At 35.6% G+C, this 19,434-nt stretch overlaps 1 protein-coding gene across 1 annotated transcript in view; it reads right to left on the bottom strand.

Annotated features, from left to right (window-relative positions):
- LOC131974946 (stromelysin-3-like) overlaps positions 1-19,434 on the bottom strand; it is a 77,353-nt gene that overhangs the window by 1,493 nt on the left and 56,426 nt on the right. The window contains exons 6-14 of the mRNA XM_059337457.1: positions 18,829-19,033; positions 16,859-17,119; positions 15,670-15,784; positions 15,483-15,589; positions 10,173-10,288; positions 7,913-7,978; positions 7,758-7,831; positions 7,567-7,660; positions 2,216-2,411 (exon numbers count right to left, since the gene is read on the bottom strand). Of these exons, the coding sequence (XP_059193440.1) occupies positions 2,216-2,411; positions 7,567-7,660; positions 7,758-7,831; positions 7,913-7,978; positions 10,173-10,288; positions 15,483-15,589; positions 15,670-15,784; positions 16,859-17,119; positions 18,829-19,033 (1,234 nt within the window). The remainder of the gene's footprint in view (positions 1-2,215; positions 2,412-7,566; positions 7,661-7,757; positions 7,832-7,912; positions 7,979-10,172; positions 10,289-15,482; positions 15,590-15,669; positions 15,785-16,858; positions 17,120-18,828; positions 19,034-19,434) is intronic.

The raw sequence follows: 19,434 nt of genomic DNA, 5'->3' as shown, positions 1-19,434 counted from the left end.
AAACAAAATCCTTAAAAACCTAAATGTACATAGAAATGAAAATTGAGACACACACAAAAAAAATACAGTAAGCCAAAAGGTGATTTAAAAACATAAGAAAAACATACAAATAAGTATTAATAATGAGTTACTAATAAGTAGACAACTGAATACCTTTTTAAATAGGTAAAACAATTATTAATTTGTTAATTTGTTATTCAAAAAATATCCTTAAAATAAAATAAAAAATGAGACACAAAAAATACACAAAAAATAAAGAAAATGCACAAATACACAAAATTAAATAAAACTAAAAAATTACTTTAAAAAAATGAAATATATGTGCAGAGATTAAAGCACAAAAATGTATTTAAAATACTGTACAAATATAGGAAAGTAAAAAAATGTTTTTTAAATTCTAATGCGTCATAAGAAAAATATACATTTATAATAATAAATATAAATGTTATAAATAATCAATAAAATATATTAAATAAAAAATATAGGCTTCTTTTTATACCTTTTCTGTTTTTCTGATACAGTTTATAACGTGTGTGTGTGTATATATATATATATATATATATATATATATATATAGAAATATAAATATAAATTGGACTTAGGATGAAATTTGAACTGTGAAGTCTAATGTAACTTAGGCTTCCTGCAATATGAAAAAAGAAGTAGTTTATGTTGCAGGTTTCATTATTTTTTAGTTCTCTGTGCAGCCTCCTGATCTCTGCTTTCTATATGTAGATTCTCAGAAAACCAACACTGTCTTCACTGTGTACTGTGGCTTGAATTCAGAATTTGGGGCTCGTCTCACAAACTGTCTGCGGCCCTTGGACCCAAAAAGAACGATTTTACTCTCCACAAAATGTTCCTCCATTTCTCGTTAGACCAGTTGATGTGTTCTTTGTCAAATTGTAACCTCTTCTGCACATGCCTTTTTTTAACAGAGGGACTTTGCGGGGGATTCTTGTAAATAGATTAGCTTCACACAGACGTCTTCTAACTGTCACAGCACTTCCAGGTAACTCCAGACTGTCTTTGATCATCCTGGAGCTGATCATTGGCTGAGCCTTTACCATTCTGGTTATTCTTCCATCCATTTTGATGGTTGTCTTCCGTTTTCTGCCATGTGTCTCTGGTTTTGCTCTCCATTTTAAAGCATTGGAGATCATTTTAGCTGAACAGCCTGTAATTGTTTGCACCTTTTTATACGTTTTCCCCTCTCCAATCAACTTTTTAATCAAAGTAAGCTGTTTTTCTGAACAATGTCTTGAACGACCCATTTTCCTCAGACTCAAAGAGAAATGCATGTTCAACAAGTGCTGGCTTCATCCTTAAATAGGGGCCACCTGATTCACACCTGTTTTTTCACTAAATTGATGACCTCACTGATTGAATGCCACACTGCTATTTTTTTTGAACACCCCCCTTTCAACTAATTGCCCAATGTCACAGGCTTAACCCTTTGATGCACAACATGGGTCTAAAGTGACCCGACAGTTTTTATGTTCTATATCTTTGCAATAAGTCACCATTCAGTATTCCAGGTTTTCCTCAATTAGTTTGTTTTTGATCATCATACATCCTAATTTTTATGTTTTCCTTTATACATTTTTGAATAAAATCCCTTTTTCTGTCACTATGCTTCTAATGCACAACATAGGTGAAAAATGAGCCATATCCATTTTTTAGCAAAGTAGCTTGCTAAGCTAACTACTTAGCTAACTTCTTGGCTAAGTAGTTAGCTTAGCAAGCTACTTAGCCAAGTAGTTAGCTATGTAATAATACAAAAACTTTTTTTCTTCATAAATTATGAGAAGCAAAATGAAACTAATGATCTGTTGTTATCAAAAACAAGATATGTAAAAAATATTTAAAATATATTCAATCATAAAATAAGTTGATATCAAAAGATAGAGCAAAGAAAAACACAGCAAGCAATAAATAACATGGGAAATGAATGCGGGTCATTTTTGACCCATGTTGTGCATCAAAGGGTTAAGAGCTGCATATCACCAATGCTGGGTCTTGTTGGTTTTCTGAGAATCTACTGAACCTACTGGTACCTTGTTTGTCATGTAGCAATAAAAAATATACTAAAAACCTGGATTAATCTGGTTAGTCACATTGGACTGCTATTATTTTGGACACTACTGTATATCTGAGCAGATTAACAGGACGAGCTGCAGGTAAATGAGGTGTTGGTGGCTTGTTGTTTTTCTACCCAGGAGGTCGACCACGATGGAGTTCCCGAGCAGCAGCGAGAAGCCCGTGAGCACCCAGGGGAGGAACGGCGCCTGGAAGTTGAGCAGGCCGAAGAAGTTCATGCGTACGAGCGGATGTCTGCGGCTCCACACGTACACCAGCATGATGATGAAGGCCTGGCCCAGGAAGAAGACGTTGGCGAACAGACCGAACAGCTGCCGCACGTTCAGGTCAAGGTTATTAGAGTTAACCAGTGGCGGACTCAGACTGTTTGAAGGGCAGGGGCGAAAAAATAAAAAAGGGCACATTCTGCACAACATGGGACCCCAGCAGCACGCCAAATTATGATGCATCATGTGTGATGAAATATTAGCATTAAGTTAAAGGGAGATCCAGATCAAAGTCATTACTGATATGCTACTGACAATTAAAAGTATCAAACCAAACCATGTACATTTTTAAGTAAAATGCATTTATTTTGTGCACTTTGAGAGCTAAATGAGAGCAAACATCTCACATAACATCATTCACAGTTCGGTGATACCGTATTATAGAATCTCTAGAGGGCACATCATCATAATTTATTGTATAAAGGGGAACCCTAGAGGGCAATCAATACGTTTTTTCACGTGTAAAGGGCAGCCAATAAGGCGCTTTCTGTCATTTTCACCACTCTAGAGGGCACTTTGGCGCGCTTTTTCAACCACGCAGGCACCAAACAGGAAAAAGGGCACTAGAAGGGCACTCATTAAGGCACGTTATCGAATTTTCTTGCACTAGAGGGCATCCAATCATTTTTTGCATGTTTAAAGGGCAGCCAATAAGGCACTTCCTCTCGTTTTCATCACTCTAGAGGGCAGTTTAGCGCGCTTTTTCAACCATGGAGGCGTGAAGGGGGGCGGTCGCCCCTCCTGCCCCCCCTCTGAGTCCGCCACTGGAGTTAACGAAAACTAACGAAATAACGAAAACGAGAATTGAAAAACATTTTTGTTTACTGAAATAAAAATAAAAACAAGATTTTTTTAAAAATCTGCATTTGCTGTATTTTGTAGTTACAAAACGAACTAAAATTAGAGTTAAAATGTCCTTCGTTTTTGTCTTTGTCAACTTTTTTCATACGTAAACCTTTTTGGTTGATATGAAATTATATTATATTTCATCTATCTGGTTTTATGCCTTCATAAACTTATTGGAGCTGAGATGGATCAGACAAAGGAAATAAAGGAAACAATTATTGTGACCTTTTTGAATCTGGCACCCAACAAATACCCCATTACAAAAAAAACCTAATAAAAACTAACACTAAAACTAATAAAAACTAAACTAAAACTAAGAATTTCCCAAAAAATAAAAACTAATTAAAACTAGCAAACTCACTCTAAAAACAAATTAAAACTAACTGAATTTGAAAACAAAAAATCACAACAAAATAAAAAACTAAAACTAATGAAAAATCCAAAATATTATAAATATTATAACCTTGGTTCAGGTTCAACACAGCTTTTATTCTGACAGAAAAAATCAAATTAATCAAAAAGAAAACTGCAATAAATTACCAATAATAGTAATAATTAAAACAAAGAGTGGAAGCTAGCTCGACAGGACTTTATGAATTAACTGATAAAATATTTTTTTCTCTTAACACCATGGAAACCCATTAATGCAAAAAGGAAAATGTTAAATTATAATAAATAATTAATCTGAGTTAAATCAAGATTATGAGTAATAATAAAATAGTAAGTGAAAATATTTGAATAAAGAAATTCAAAACATTGATTAAATGTTTTTAAATAAATAAATAAATATATTATTTTTAAATACATTTTTTTAAAATGTAGTAGTAAATATATAAAAATAAATATTTCTTCTGGAAAAGTCACACATTTGATGAGTTGATATCAGGCAGGACTAACAAAATATATTTGTTCAATCAAAATGTATATAAAATAATATTTTTTATTTATAATTTTTTATTTTAGATAATTATTATATACGGCTATATGACATTTTATATATCTATACAATTGATACTAGGTTAAAAACATTTTTTGTAATAATAATTTATAATTTAACTGCAGAAGGAAAAAATTTGATGACTCAGTATCTGGTAACTTTGACTCACAAAGTGACTATTACATGTACGAGTCGACTAAAAGTTTTGATTATAGTTCAGTTTTGATTTATTCTTGCTTATTAAGTCAAAAGATTTGAAATAGACATTAAGTCAACCTCCTGTTAACCTGTTTTACATGTCTGGTAGATTGCAAATGCTAACCCTTTCAAAATAAAAGCCAGCCTAAGCGTTTCATGTCCTAATAACTGTATTTATATAGTATATTTAGAATTTGCACCATACTGCTGCTCCTTAAAGCCAAGCTAAGCCTGTTCCTGCTATAACAGCAGAATCATCCCTGTGTTTTAAAACTGTCCCTGAAGCTTCACGCGGCTCCAGACAAACCTCATAAATCTGCACGTTGACCGTTTCACAACAGCCCAGAGGGACGTCTGCTGCACAGACCCACGCCCGTCTCATTAACCAGGAATGTGAACAAGAAGCTTCTGGCTACAAACTGCTGAGCATCATCAAAAAAAACAACAAAAAAAAAACAAGACAGCTTGATGTACAGTAGCTGGTTTTACACACTTTTAGCCAGAGGACGTCCTGATTTAGGTTCTAATGAAGAAAAGTAGCCTTCAGCGTCACACAAGATGTTTATCAGCCAGCGAGTCACCAGACCGACCTGGTTCTCAAATGGGGGCACGTGACATTTAAAAAAATATACATTTAATAAGTAGCATCCATGCAAAAATCCTTTCAAATAATTATCTCTTAAATATTTTAGGAAAATATAAGTATATGTTCATAAAATGAATTTTATATTCAGTAGGCCAGTGATTCCCAACAGGGGGGGCCCGACCCCCCCAGGGGGGCACCAAAGATCCACGGGGGGTCCTGAAGCCCTCTTGATTTTAAGGGATGTAATAAATGTAATGTGTTAAATATAGATGAGTCAGCATTTAATTCATTAGAGGGACATAAACAACTAAATAAGGTACATTAAATGTTTATTCATTTATTTAAATAAATAGAAAATCACTATAGAAAAGTTTAAAAATAAAGGCTATATCGCGATATAACGGTAACCTCGCCTAGTGGTAACCTCATAACCTCACCTAGCGGTAACCTCGCCTAGTGGTAACCTCACCTAGCGGTAACCTCACCTAGTGGTAACCTCACCTAGCGGTAACCTCGCCTAGTGGTAACCTCACCTAGCGGTAATCAAGCCTAGCGGTAACCTCACGTATTGGTAACCTAACGTATCGGTAACCTCGCCTAGCGGAAACCTCACCTAGTGGTAACCTCACCTAGTGGTAACCTCACCTAGCGGTAACCTCACCTAGCGGTAACCTCACCTAGTGGTAACCTCGCCTAGTGGTAACCTCGCCTAGCGGTAACCTCGCCTAGCGGTAATCAAGCCTAGCGGTAACCTCACCTAGTGGTAACCTCACCTAGTGGTAACCTCACCTAGCGGTAACCTCACCTAGCGGTAACCTCGCCTAGTGGTAACCTCGCCTAGCGGTAACCTCGCCTAGCGGTAACCTCGCCTAGCGGTAATCAAGCCTAGCGGTAACCTCACCTAGCGGTAACCTCGCCTAGCGGTAACCTCACCTAGTGGTAACCTCACCTAGCGGTAACCTCACCTAGTGGTAACCTCGCCTAGTGGTAACCTCGCCTAGCGGTAATCAAGCCTAGCGGTAATCAAGCCTAGCGGTAACCTCACCTAGCGTTAACCTCGCCTAGCTGTAACCTCACCTAGCGGTAACCTCGTCCAGCGGCAACCTCACCTAGCGATAACCTCACCTAGCTGTAACCTCACCTAGCGGTAACCTCACCTAGCTGTAACCTCACCTAGCGTTAACCTCGCCTAGCTGTAACTTCACCTAGCGGCAACCTCGCCCAGCGGCAACCTCACCTAGCGATAACCTCACCTAGTGGTAACCTCACCTAGCGGTAACCTCATCTAACAACAGAAACACAGAGCTAATGGAAAAATGTCGAAGCGTCAGAATTTCTCAAAAAGAAAAAGAGAGGGTACCATGAAAGTCACATTGAGTTCGGCTTCATAGAAGCAAAGGACAATGGGGGGGTTGCCAAAGTTTGCAATGGTAAAAATGTGGGTCCCTCAAGAAAAAGGTTGGGAACCACTGCAGTAGGCTATTCAATTTCCTGATCCTAAAAACCCAGAGTGTCCCCCATACCAGGATGGTTGGACCCAACCTGTCAATCACCTGGCATCACCTGTCAATCACCTGAAAACTCAAAGATGGAGTCGTGGTTGAAGCGTAGCAGTTATAGTTTTAAATGGTTATATGTTCACTGTTTTTACTACATTAGTTTGAATCACTACATTTTAGTGATGAGAAATATTTGCAATACATTTAGTCATGGATTATTAACATTTCAAATGTTTGAAATTGTTTTTTTTTTTTTTCAAATGTTTGAATTTTGTATGTGTTTATCAGCTCCAAAGTTTAATAAATCAGACACTGATGGCACAGCGCTCTGATTTTAAGTCTTTTTTTCCACCCAAAAGTGCTTTGTCCTGGTTATGGGGTAATTGGCTGAAAAAATATTTCACAGGGGGTACATCACTGAAAAAAGGTTGAGAACCACTGGATTAAAAACATATTTCATCAGTCAACTTAACTCTGCAGATAAACAGAGTAAAACCTGAAAGAATGAGTCAAATAATCATGAATAAAGAGACAGAAAAAATAATCAGCCACTATTAAAATTAAACAAATGTATATTTCATCAAGAATCTCAAAGAAAGAAAAATAATCTGATGAATATTAATTCCATTCCTGTTAAATAAACCAATAAATAATTATATTTAAAAAAAAACAACTGGATAATCGATCAAAAATCACAATTAATTTCTTATGAAATTTAGCAGATTGTGATGACAATTTCTGACTATTTTTATAGACAACATTTATTCTTTGTTAATAGAGAAACTAATTGTATTCATGAATATTTCTTCAGTAGTGGGTAACAGGGACTTTGTTTCTAGAAAGTTGCGTTTAATTCAACCTAAAACTAAAACCCATTTACCTCCATTATATAAAACCTGAACAAACACTTACATCTCTTCTCACTTTACTGCCTCATTGTTTATCTTTAATTATTAAAATATCTGATGAAATGCTAAATGGCTAAATTGAAATTTAATCCAATTTGAGCAACAAATTGTCTTTGTCACTTGTGTAAACTGAACCTCTAAAGTATGACTTACAGATGTTCTAGCAGCTGTAGTTTAAGAGTTAAACTTATTTGAATAATGTTTTGATGAAGCTCTGAAAGGATACGCTCATCACGATTCCTCCGAACAGAAACATGAAGACAAAATCAGCCGTCCTTCCCCGGAAACATCCTTCCTCCAGCATTCGACAGTATCGATAACTTCCCTCAGTCAAGGAAATATCATTTATTAGACTTTATAATCATGTTTTTAAAAGGTAAACTGAGATATTTATAATAGTTCTGTGACAAAAGATACAGAAAGATGATATTGAACACGAAACTGAATCCAAGAGAACCAAAGAAGAGGAAGCTGGTGATCAGACGCCATATCTGAGACAAAAAGAGTGAAATAAATATGAAACGTACCATGTGATTATGTTTTAGAAGTATTAAATAGTTGATAAAAGTTACCTGGTATCTTCTGATGATGAGGTCGGGGTTAAAGTAAAGCTGGAAGGGGGTGATGACGTCAAGTTGCTTAAAAAAAAAAGACGCACAGCTCAAGATTAATCAGCAAGTTATGTATAAAAACATTCATAGATAGTGGTTATTGTTGCCTCTTTAATAAGCAGTAAAGAAACATTTAATAAAAGGACATTTTAAGTGTTTATTAACGTTTTTGTCAACAACTAACTCATCTTGTGCTTAATATTCAACTAACAGTTTAACTGCTTTCAGAGTTTACACTACAACTGATTTTTTTAAATGCTTTTGTCGCTAACACTTGACCTGACACTTCCACTGCTTTCAAACATCACGTATTTACTCACATTACAACAGCATCAATGCTTAAAAAATATGTTTTTATCAGCAGAATGGTAACTTTACAGTGTATGTTTGTGTGTTTCAAACATTCAGACACATTCAACCAACTGTTTTAACCTCCTTTTTTCCCACTGTAACTCACACTTCAACTGCTGTCATCGCTATTACTTCTTCTGGGATCTCAATTACTTTCTTCTTTTACACTTTGAAAAATAATTCAACTGTTTTTTTTGTTTTCCTGACACTTCCGCTGCTTTCACACATCACGTATCTACTCACACCAACTGCATCAATGCTACAACTATCTCTCACACTTCCACTTCAGCTGACATTTCAACTGCTTTCATCTCTCACTCTTCAACTGACTTTTTAACTCATGCTTAAAATGAATTCACTTGCTTTTAGTGATGACACTTCAACCGAAACTTCAGCATGTGCACTTCTGTTTAAATGACACTTCAACTGCTTTCACCCATTACATATCAACACATATTTCAACTACTTGGTAAGTGTACACACTACAACTACTTCAATTGTATCCACTTCAACAGAAAATGTAACTTTTTTTAACTTTTAACTTTTACTCTGCAACTCACTCATCAACTGCTTCCTTCACTTTTATTTCTTCTGAGATCTGAATTGCTTTAATTTTTTACCCTTTCACTAGAATTTTACTTTTGTCGCTCACACTTGACCTGACACTTCCACTGCTTTCACCCATTACATATAAACACATATTTCAACTTCTTTTAGCAACAATTGTAAGTGCACACACTAGAACTAGTTCCATTGCATCCACTTCATCAAAAGGTTAACTGTTTTAACTTGTTTTTACTCCATAGCTGACACTTCAACTGCTTTCATCACTTTTACTTCTTCTGAGATCTCAATTGATTTATTCTTTTTGACTTCAGCTGACAGTTCAGCTGCTTTAATCTTTAATCTCTTTAGCTAACAACCCTAATACTTCAACCGAAACTTCAGCATGTGCCCTTCACTTTGAATGACACTTCCTCTGCTTTCACCCGTTACATATCAACACATATGTTAAGCTTCAGCAACAATTGTTTTGTTGTGAATAAATGTGAAAAAAGCAGAACCTGACAGAATCTGTATGTTGTTCAGTGTTTCATTAATTTAAAAAAACCCCATAAAAAACATAATTCAGATTATAATAAGTTGCATGGTTGTGAATATAAAGGAGATAAGGTTAGAAATAATGTGTGAGTATGTCAAAACTATTCTGCCCCACAAAGTCTAACTGCAGTAACTACATTTTTGGTAACTACATTTTTGGTCGAAATTAAGTTATGACTAAATTACTAAAAATGAATTGCTTTTTTTAGAGAAATAAATATATTAAAATGGCAGTAACTACAAAATCCAGAAAAAAACGAGTTAAAATTTTAGTAAGACTAAAATATAACTTTACTTTATAATATTAAGTCTAAAATACACAAATCTTTGAATAGAGTTGTTACTCTAAAACTCTAAACTCTAAGTTTTTATTTACTGAAAACAAAAAATAAAAGCTAAAAAGAAGACAACAACATTGTAGTTACTGCTCTCTGTTTATCATTACTATTAGAACCTTTTACAGCAAAACCAGTGCAGAAACTACATTTTTGGGGGTCAAAGGTCAAATATTTGTCATGATTTTTTAGCCTAAAAATCACATCATCAATACATGTAGAAATAAATGTAATATCACTTACCTACCTATAACCAATTTGGCTGGCCAGTTAAAAACAATAAAAAACTAAAGCAGTTTTTCTCAGTTTTACCCTTTAGATAGTTACTGCAGTTAGACTCTGTAGGACAGAGTTGTTCCCTGTGTGATCAGAGTTTAACCCCTGCTGCTGTTGTTGTTGTTGTTGTTGTTGTTGTTGTTGTTGTGGTGTCTTACCACGGCGGCGGTGGTGAGGACACAGGCGGTGGTGTACGCTCGGGTCACCACGGGGATCTGAAAGTACTCCTGAGTGAAGCTGTGAGCCATCCTCCTCCTCCTCCTGCTGCTGCTCACTGTCACTCATCATCTGCTGTCTGAATGAACCGCATAGGCCCCGCCCCCTCAGCGCCACCAGCCAATCACATCCACCCATCAATTAACACCATCCACACCACACTGGAAGATTTTAACATTATCAATTTAAGGCAAATTAATGAGAACACAAATGCAAAAATATAATTTACACTTCTCCATTTAATTCTGTGTTATAATATCTTCCTTTTATTTATTTATTTATTTATTTATTCTAAAAAACTTAAATAAAATGTAATTTATTTATTTATTATCAATATTTAAATTCTCCTTTAGAAAAGATGTTTGCTATATGAGGGTGTTTAGTTTTGTGTGAAATTAATCTAACAATATATTTTTTTGTTTAAAGTTTAGTTGCATAACATAAAATTATATAAAATTATATAAAATAAATAAGATTTATAAAATGGTAATAAAGAAGATAATTAGGATAAAAAATAAAAAATAAAATAAAATACATAAAAAAGAAGCAGCTGTTATTCACACTAATATGGAGAATTTATTTAAAAATACATTTATTTTAAAATGGCTCAAATTCATAAATATATAATTACTAATATTTACATCTAAATATTTTATAAATCATTATAAATAAATTATTATAAATTATTTTTTTAAATTTAAACAACAAACATTTTGGGAAAATATTTTTTTGAAGCAAACCACATTATTTTGCATCAACAAAACAGCATTTTTTCTGCCAAATTGTACATTTTTGGAGCAAAAATAATTTTAATTCACAATATATGTGACGTTTTTAATCAAAAGACAATTAACATATATTAGTAATATTAAAGAAATCATTTAGATTTGGCAGAAAAATAAACTTAACTTGTTAAATTAATATTTAACATTTAAACAAATATTTAAAAAAAATATTTAAACCAATATATTTTCCTTGTATTCAACATTGAAGTTGAGTTAATTTGTCAAAAAGTAACATTTCAATAAAACAATAATGATTTAGAAAAAAATATTAGTATTAATAAGAGAAATCTATCTAATCTAATCTATCTAATTATTTAAAATAATTTCCTGCAGTAAACCAGCTTTAATATCTCCCGACGCAGCAGTTTGGTAAAAAGGTTAAATGGTTTTATTGGAGAGAAAAACAATACACAGTTCATACATTTCAATGTACAGCCTACAGGATACACAGGAGTAAAAAACAATAATAACCAAAGACATGTATGTACAACAAACCTTTGCTGAGTTGTCTGTGTATAAATATTCTTTCACTGATTAACACTTGAGTTGCAGAAATGGTTCAAACAACAACAACAACAACAACAACAACAAAGACTGAATGATGCAAACTGAAACGACTCGTCAGCGTCCTGCACTGAGAAACATCTGAACATGTGATGAACACCTCGGTCTGCTCTGAGCCTTCACACTTCAATGCTGCAACCAGGGACGCAGCGGGTCGCAACCTGAGCCGCCGGACCCTCAAACAGGTCAGGACTCCAGTTTTAAAGGTCCTTTAAGTCTCCAGCAGCGGGGAGAAATATCCAGATCTTTAAGGTGAGTAAAACCACCAAAAAAAGGGAAAAGTACACTGTAAAAAAAAGTTATTTTCCAGAAATTTACCGTATTATTTTAGAGGGTTTTTCCTGTTATTCTACATGAACAGCAAATGCCATATATATATATATATATATATATATATGTATATATGTGTGTGTGTGTATAAAAATTGTTGTTATTACAAATATTAACCATAAAATTAAAGTTCTGAAACCTGTAAATTAATATAAGGGGATTATAGAATTTTTTTTTTTTTTTTTTTACAGTATTATTAAATTGCTTAATGGTCTTAAATGTTAAATTACTGTTGTTTTTTATTTACAGTGAACAAGTTCTCTCATTCTGCAGTTAAATGCATATGATCATACGTGACATTATTAGATTATTAATCCTGATGCTTCAGTGATAAAACAGCATACTGTTTCATTGTTTTTTTTAAAGCTGTAAAAGCAAATTTAATAAATGTATTTCTTGAAAATAAAAAATATTTAAATTTTTGTTTAGAAAAAAATGTCTGCAATATCAGAGTGTTTTATAGCAACCTTGATCTTTAATTTTTTTAAATAAGATTTTTAAAGTGAAAATGAACTCCAAATAAATGTAGTAGAAGAAGAATAAACAGCCTCTGAATGCTGCTATAAAATGAAGCTATTGTGAGTAAATCTAAGCAAAGATTTCTTGTTTTTGTTGTTTTGTGATTCAGTAAATGTTGTGGAGATGAGAGTGTGCGGAGGTTGAGAGCCGCTCCGCTCCCTGCAGCAGCTGCCGTCCCTGAACGCATCGACCTGACCGACCTGAATAAAGCACCGTGTTGTGACACAGACAGACAGACAGACAGACAGACAGACAGACAGACAGACAGACAGACAGACAGACAGACAGACAGTGGCTCCAGAGGACAGAGTCCTTCTTCTGCCCAAATTCCAAGGATGCATGTTTGTATCCTCCGTGCGCTCCGACTACCCATAATGCCTTGCACACACCGGTCTACCAAGAGATTTAAAAATGGCGAGCGAAGAAACAGCGACCCCGGCGGTGCAATATGAATTTAAATATATCAGTATTTACAGTTTACACTGAATATTTGTTATCACATAACTTACAAAACTTTTCTTCAAAGTCAAGCAAAAAATATGCATAAACAAATGCCAGAATATTTAGATAAAAGATAATAAACATCATCTTGATACATTACCAGTTAAGTAAATTAATGCCGTCTCAGTCGCTAAAGTTATTGTTAATTAATTTCTATGTGTCAGATGATGATGTGACAAGTATACAGTACAGGCCAAAAGTTTGGACACACCTTCTCATTCAATGCGTTTCCTTTATTTTCATGACTATTTACATTGTAGATTCATCAAAACTATTAATGAACACATGTGGAATTATGTACTTAACAAAAAAGTGTGAAATAACTGAAAACATGTCTTATATTCTAGTAAGCAAAGGGTGGTTACTTTGAGGAATCTAAAATACAAGACATGTTTTCAGTTATTTCACACTTTTTTTGTTAAGTACATAATTCCATATGTGTTCATTCATAGTTTTGATGCCTTCAGTGAGAATCTACAATGTCAATAGTCATGAAAATAAAGAAAATGCATTGAATGAGAAGGTGTGTCCAAACTTTTGGCCTGTACTGTACGTAGCTATGCCATTCAGAAAATTATACATTTGTTTATTGTGTTAACACAGACCAACAGTCCGCTATAATCCTTTATTGTTATTTATAAATAACTGTTTTTAAACCGCAGCGCTGAATTTAAGCAGGATGTCCAATTACACAATGATGCACAGCTGCACGCTGAAGGCTGTTCTAATTGCAAATTCACACGTTTTTTTTGCATTCCACAACTTTTGTTTGCAAATTCAGCAATTTTTTTGCAAATTCAGCAATTTTTTTGGCAAAATTACAACTTCTGTTTGCAAATCTACAAGTTTTGATTGCAAATTCACTGTTCTAATTGTGCGTTACCACAGTGAAAGGAAGGACTCTGGTCTCTGGAGGACCTGACTCTGAAGGAAGGATCCTACCAAGGAAGGATCCTGGACTTTGGGACACAGCCAGAGACTCAACATGAGGACACGTCTCCCTCCTGTTGACCTCTAGATGGCGCCAGAGAGACGCTGCAGCCTGGTGAGTCAGCATCGTGTTAGAAGAGTGACATTAAAACATATTCATAGTCATATTTCTCCTTTTTCATGCCCATATAAACACATGGGTTCTTTAAGGCTCTGTGTTTCAGGACTTGCACAAGTTCTTTTGTTTTGTGGAAAGAAAAAGTCCAAATACAAAAAAGTCTAAAAGCTGCAGGAGGAGAGATGAGCAGCCTGAATCACATCTGACTCACTCAAACATTTTACTCAATTTGCTCAAATACTCAAAATAAATGCAAAACTTTCTCTGCACCTTGGTGTTGACTTTATGTCGAACTTGTTTGATTGTTTATAAAGCATTAAGTGTAACCCAATTCTTTGATCCCAAAGTTTTGTTTGCAAATTAACAAATGTTTTGTTTGGAAAATTCTTGTTTTGTTTGCAATTCATGGGTTTTGTTTACAAATCCACTAGTTTTCTTTGCAAATTCACATATATTTTTTGCAAATCAACAAGTTTTTGGTTTGCAAATTCATACATTTTGTTTGCAAATTCACGTTTTGTTTTCCAATTCACACAATTTCTTTGCAAATTTACATATTTTGTTTGCAAATTAAAGTTTTGTTTGCAAATTCACACATTTCGTACGCAAATTCAAGTTTGTTTGCAAATCAACAAGTTTTTTGTTTGCAAATTCATACATTTTGTTTACAAATCCACAACTTTTGATTGCAAATTCACACATTTTCTTTGCAAATTCACATAATTTCTTTGCAAATTCACACATTTTCTTTGCAAATTGCAGTTTTGTATGCAAATCAACAAGTTTTTCGTTTGCAAATTCACATAATTTCTTTGCAAATTCACATATTTGGTGTGCAAATTCCAGTTTTGTTTGTAAATCCCCAACTTCCCCCTGACTGGTTCTTGTTCCCCCCAGTGCCCATCATTTAAAAAAGGATTCCTGCTGCACAGCATGAGAGTGACTGCAGCCTCGAGACACGAAACCCTAAATGATTAGAAGTCTAAGCGTGACACACTCAGCGGGTCAAAAAGCACAAAAACACATCAACATCTCCATCAAGCTTAAAGCTCTGAGTGTGTAACAAAAGAATCTTTGTGCAGCTTCGTGTATAATAACAGAGCGAGTTAAAAGTGACTGTTATTACCTTCTGATTCATGGTCAGTGTGACTCAGGCTGGCCGGGAAATAAACCGCATACATCCTTACCGACTTCATGTTGCATCATTTCCCTATAAAGCTTTAAAACAAACAGCTGCTGCAGCTTTAAGTCTCATGTCACTCTTCCAACACTTGATGATCAGAAAGTCCGTCCGTAGAGAAAAAACAAAAACAGCTAATATGAAAAAAATGTCCCCAGTTTTCAGTCGAAAAATCTCAATTTCAGGCTCAAAGACAGGAAGTGAGAACGATGCAGCATCACACGTGGTTAATACAGGGCCCAGACCTCAGCCTTACGGTGACAAAATGTGCAAAATAAATACGAGTATAGCTGCACAGGAGGTGCCAAGTCTGAGGAAACATAACCTGGTTTTCCTGAGAAGAAGGTGTAATTCAATAAATGGAGTAAAGCATAAACAGATTTGAAGGAGATCGCCTCCTGAATCCGCAGGATGAAAACACAAACGTCTCTGCTCTGGAAACTCCTCTTCATGGTTAAAAAAGAACAAAAAAACCCCTCTGTTAACGTGATTCTCCGCAGGTAAAGACTCACACGTTCCTACAGCCAAAAAAATCCATGCCGACGTAGCGAGGGTAGCCCTCCAACGAGTTCATACCGACCGGGTCGAACTTCCAGTACTGTCGGCCTCGGAGGAAGTGAGCGTAGCCTGGAAGACGCAAACACAACGTCGACAACAAGTCTGTGTCAAAACGTTTATCATTAAATCAAACAGTAAAATACATTTGTTACTAAAAATGTATTATTGCAAAAACTTCTGTTTGCAAAACTATAATTTTTGTTTGCAAATTCACAAGTTTTGTTTTCCATTTCACAACTTCTGTTTGCAAATCAACAAGTTTAGTTTGCAAATTCATGTTTTGTTTGCAAATTCACATTTAATTTGCAAATCTGCAACTTTTGTTTGCAAATCTACAAGTTTTGTTTGTACATCTACAAGTTTTGTTTGCAAATCAAGAAGTTTTGTTTGCAAATCAAAAAGTTTTGTTTGCAAAACTACAAATTTAGTTTGCAAATCAACAAGTTTTGTTTGCAAATCTACAAGTTTTGTTTGCAAATCTACAACTTTAGTTTGTAAATCTGAAAGTTTTATTGTAAATTCCCAAGGTTTGTTTGCAAACTCACATTTTGTTTGCAAATGTGCAGAAAGTTTTTTGCAAATTCAGCATTTTTTAAGGCAAAATTGCAACTTCTGTTTGCAAATCTACATGTTTTGATTGCAAATTCACACGTTTTGTTTGCAAACTCATATTTTGTTTGCAAATTCAGCAAGTTTTATTGCAAATTCACAACTTTTGTTTGCAAACCTACATGTTTTGTTTGCAATTTCACACGTTTTGTTTGCAAACTCACATTTTTGTTTGCAAATTCAGCAAGTTTTTTGCAAATTCAGCATTTTTTCAGGCAAAATTACAACTTCTGTTTGCAAATCTACATGTTTATATTGCAAATTCACAAGTTTTGTTTGCAAATTCACACGTTTTGTTTGCAAATCAACACGTTGTTTTTGCATTCCACAACTTTTGTTTGCAAATTCACAACTTCTGTTTACAAATCTTTTCTCTTTGTACTGTATTTCATGGAATGCAGAATTTGCAAATCATTGCATTCTGTTTTTAATGACCTTTTTCACAGTATCCAAACTGTTTTGGCATAATCGCAGACAGATAGATACTTTATTTGCTAGTAGAAAGTGTAAACTGAGTTAATTTGTGTCCCGTACCGTAGATGTCCCTGAAGGCAGCGTCCACGTCGTCGGGGATGCCGCTCCAGTCCTGCATGCTGCGCGGGTACACGGACTCCACCCGGTTGTCTCCGGGGCTGAACCTCCAGTAGCTGCCCGAGCTGAAGAAGTAGGTGTCGTAGCTGGCGTCGTGGCCCCAGCGCAGCGCCGCCTGGATCCCCGGCACCGACAGGCCCAGACCCCTGACGGAGTCGGGCCCTCTGATCTGCATCTCAGCGTCAAACACCCAGTAGTTCCCCCCTGCAGGGAGAGAAGGTCAACAACATTCAGCTCTGCTCTTAGTCACATATTTGGTACAAAGCCGTTGACCGATTTTCACAGATCTGTGCAGCCATGTTGACGCCTTTTCCCAATTTTGGAACGTTTGGGGTGACTTAATCATGCAGTCAAATGGTAAAATACATTTGTTATTCAAAATGTATTATTGCAGAACAAAAACGTTTGTTTTTAAGTTCACACGTTTTGTTTGTAAATCCACAACTTCTGTTTGTAAATTCACATTTTGTTTGCAAATCTACAAGTTTTGTTTGTAAATTCATAATATTTGTTTGCAAATCAAGTTTTGTTTTGAAATCAAAAAGCTTTATTTGCAAATCAACAAGTTCTGTTTGCAAATCAACAAGTTTTGTTTGCAAATCAACAAGTTTTGTTTGCAAATCCAGATTTCCACAGATCTCTGCAGCGATGTTGACTGCTTTTTCCCTATTTTGGAAATTAAAAATTCCAAATCACAACCTTGAAAGCAGAGTGCATGAAAAAAAATGCCAGAAAAATTGTCCAGACAATGCGTTTTGCTCAATGCAGTGAGAAGTTGTTGCATGCAAATTTACATATATGAAAACTTCCATAATTGTTTTCAAATTTTCTTTAAGTTCTTAAACATGAATCTGAATTTGCTGCTATAAGAAGAGCAATGCAGTTAACCTTTAAAAAGAAGACTGGATGTATCCATGATAACATCATTTGTTACCTGTCAGAACAGTGCAGACATGCCTTGAGAACAGAACGTTTAGAACAGAGCTGCATGTCAAAGCCAGAGGGGGAAAGAAGAAGAAGAAGTGTTTTTGTTCAGACGGATCAGCTGGAGCTACGCACTGAAGCTCTGACGGCTGACAGTCACTCTGAATCCGTATTTTATTCCTTCTTTCCATTTTCAATTGGAATCAAAAATTAAATAACGAAAAATTGATTGGTTATTTTTTTTAAATTATAAAACAAAAAAATGAAAAAAATGCTTGTTTTTTCATATTTCAATATTTGACTCAGATTAAAACAGAGACCTTTCCTTTCCTTTTCCATTGCTTTTCTTTTCTTTCCCTTCCATTCCTCTTTCATTGCCTTAAATTTCCTTTCCCCACCTCCCACTACCTGTCCTGTCTTCACTCCTTTCCTCTCTTTTCCTTTCCTTTCCTTTCCTTTCCTTTCCTTTCCTCTTACCACTCATTTCCTTTCCTTTCCTTTCCTCTTTCCTTGCCTTTCCTTTCCTTTCCTTTCCTTTCCTTTCCTTTCCTTTCCTTTCATCTCCTTTCCTTTCCTTTCCTTTCCTCTTACCACTCATTTCCTTTCCTTTCCTTTCCTCTTTCCTTGCCTTTCCTTTCCTTTCCTTTCCTTTCCTTTCCTTTCCTTTCCTTTCATCTCCTTTCATTTCCTTTCCTTTCCTTTCCCTTTTTCCCCTCTTACCTCTCCTTTCCTTTCCTTTCCTTTCCTTTCCCTTTCCTTTCCTTTCATCTTCTTTTCTTTCCTTCACTTTCATTTAATCTCCTTTTCTTTCCTTACCTTTTCTCCTTCCATTCCTTTCCTTTCCTTTCCTTTCCTTTCCTTTCCTCCCCCCCTCCTCTCCTCAGTTCCACCTGTTTAAACTCGCCTTAAAGCCCTCGGTGAGACTTTAAACCTGCAGATGATCACATGAAACCGTAAACCACATCACAGCTCCGCCGTGCTCTGCCCACCTTGAAAGAACCAGATATTTCCCGACTTGTCTTCAAAGGCGGCGTCGATGTTGTCGGGAATCCCCCTCCAGTGACGGGACGCCAGCGCCGGGTAGCCGCTCTCCAGATGCCCGTCCCTGATCCGCCACACGTAGCCCGCCTTGAAGAAGAACAGCTCCCCCCGGATCATAGACACGGCATCAAAGTCCGTCTGGCAGGCGTCGGGCTGGAAATGACACAGAAGAGACGTTTTTACTGCACGTGAAGCGCTCAGCAGCCAGTGAAGAAGCTCTCAGTTACAAGTTTTACAGGAGAAACATAAACCTGGAAGTCTCTGACCCTCGTTTATTATCGCCGGTTCAACAATACACTCTGCTGTGATGTGGCTCACAGATATTTCTCTCTATTTAAGTGTGTTGTAACCTCAGAAACCACTAATCCTGCAGGGATTAGGCTGGTGGTTTTTCTTCATTTTTCTTCTTGTCAACAAATCCCATAAAAAATGAAAAGTATTCCCCATGGAGAGCTGCTTCCTCTGTGCCAGAGAGCTCCATTGTTATCCAAGAAAAACTATTAAAACACATCAATGAAGGCTGACATGCTCTCCTTCTCTCTCTTTCACACACA

The sequence above is a fragment of the Centropristis striata genome, chromosome 7 (assembly GCF_030273125.1).
Source record: "Centropristis striata isolate RG_2023a ecotype Rhode Island chromosome 7, C.striata_1.0, whole genome shotgun sequence".
NCBI lineage: Eukaryota > Metazoa > Chordata > Actinopteri > Perciformes > Serranidae > Centropristis > Centropristis striata.
The sequence above is the reverse complement of the archived record's forward strand: the minus strand, read 5'-3'. Positions and strand labels throughout refer to the sequence as shown.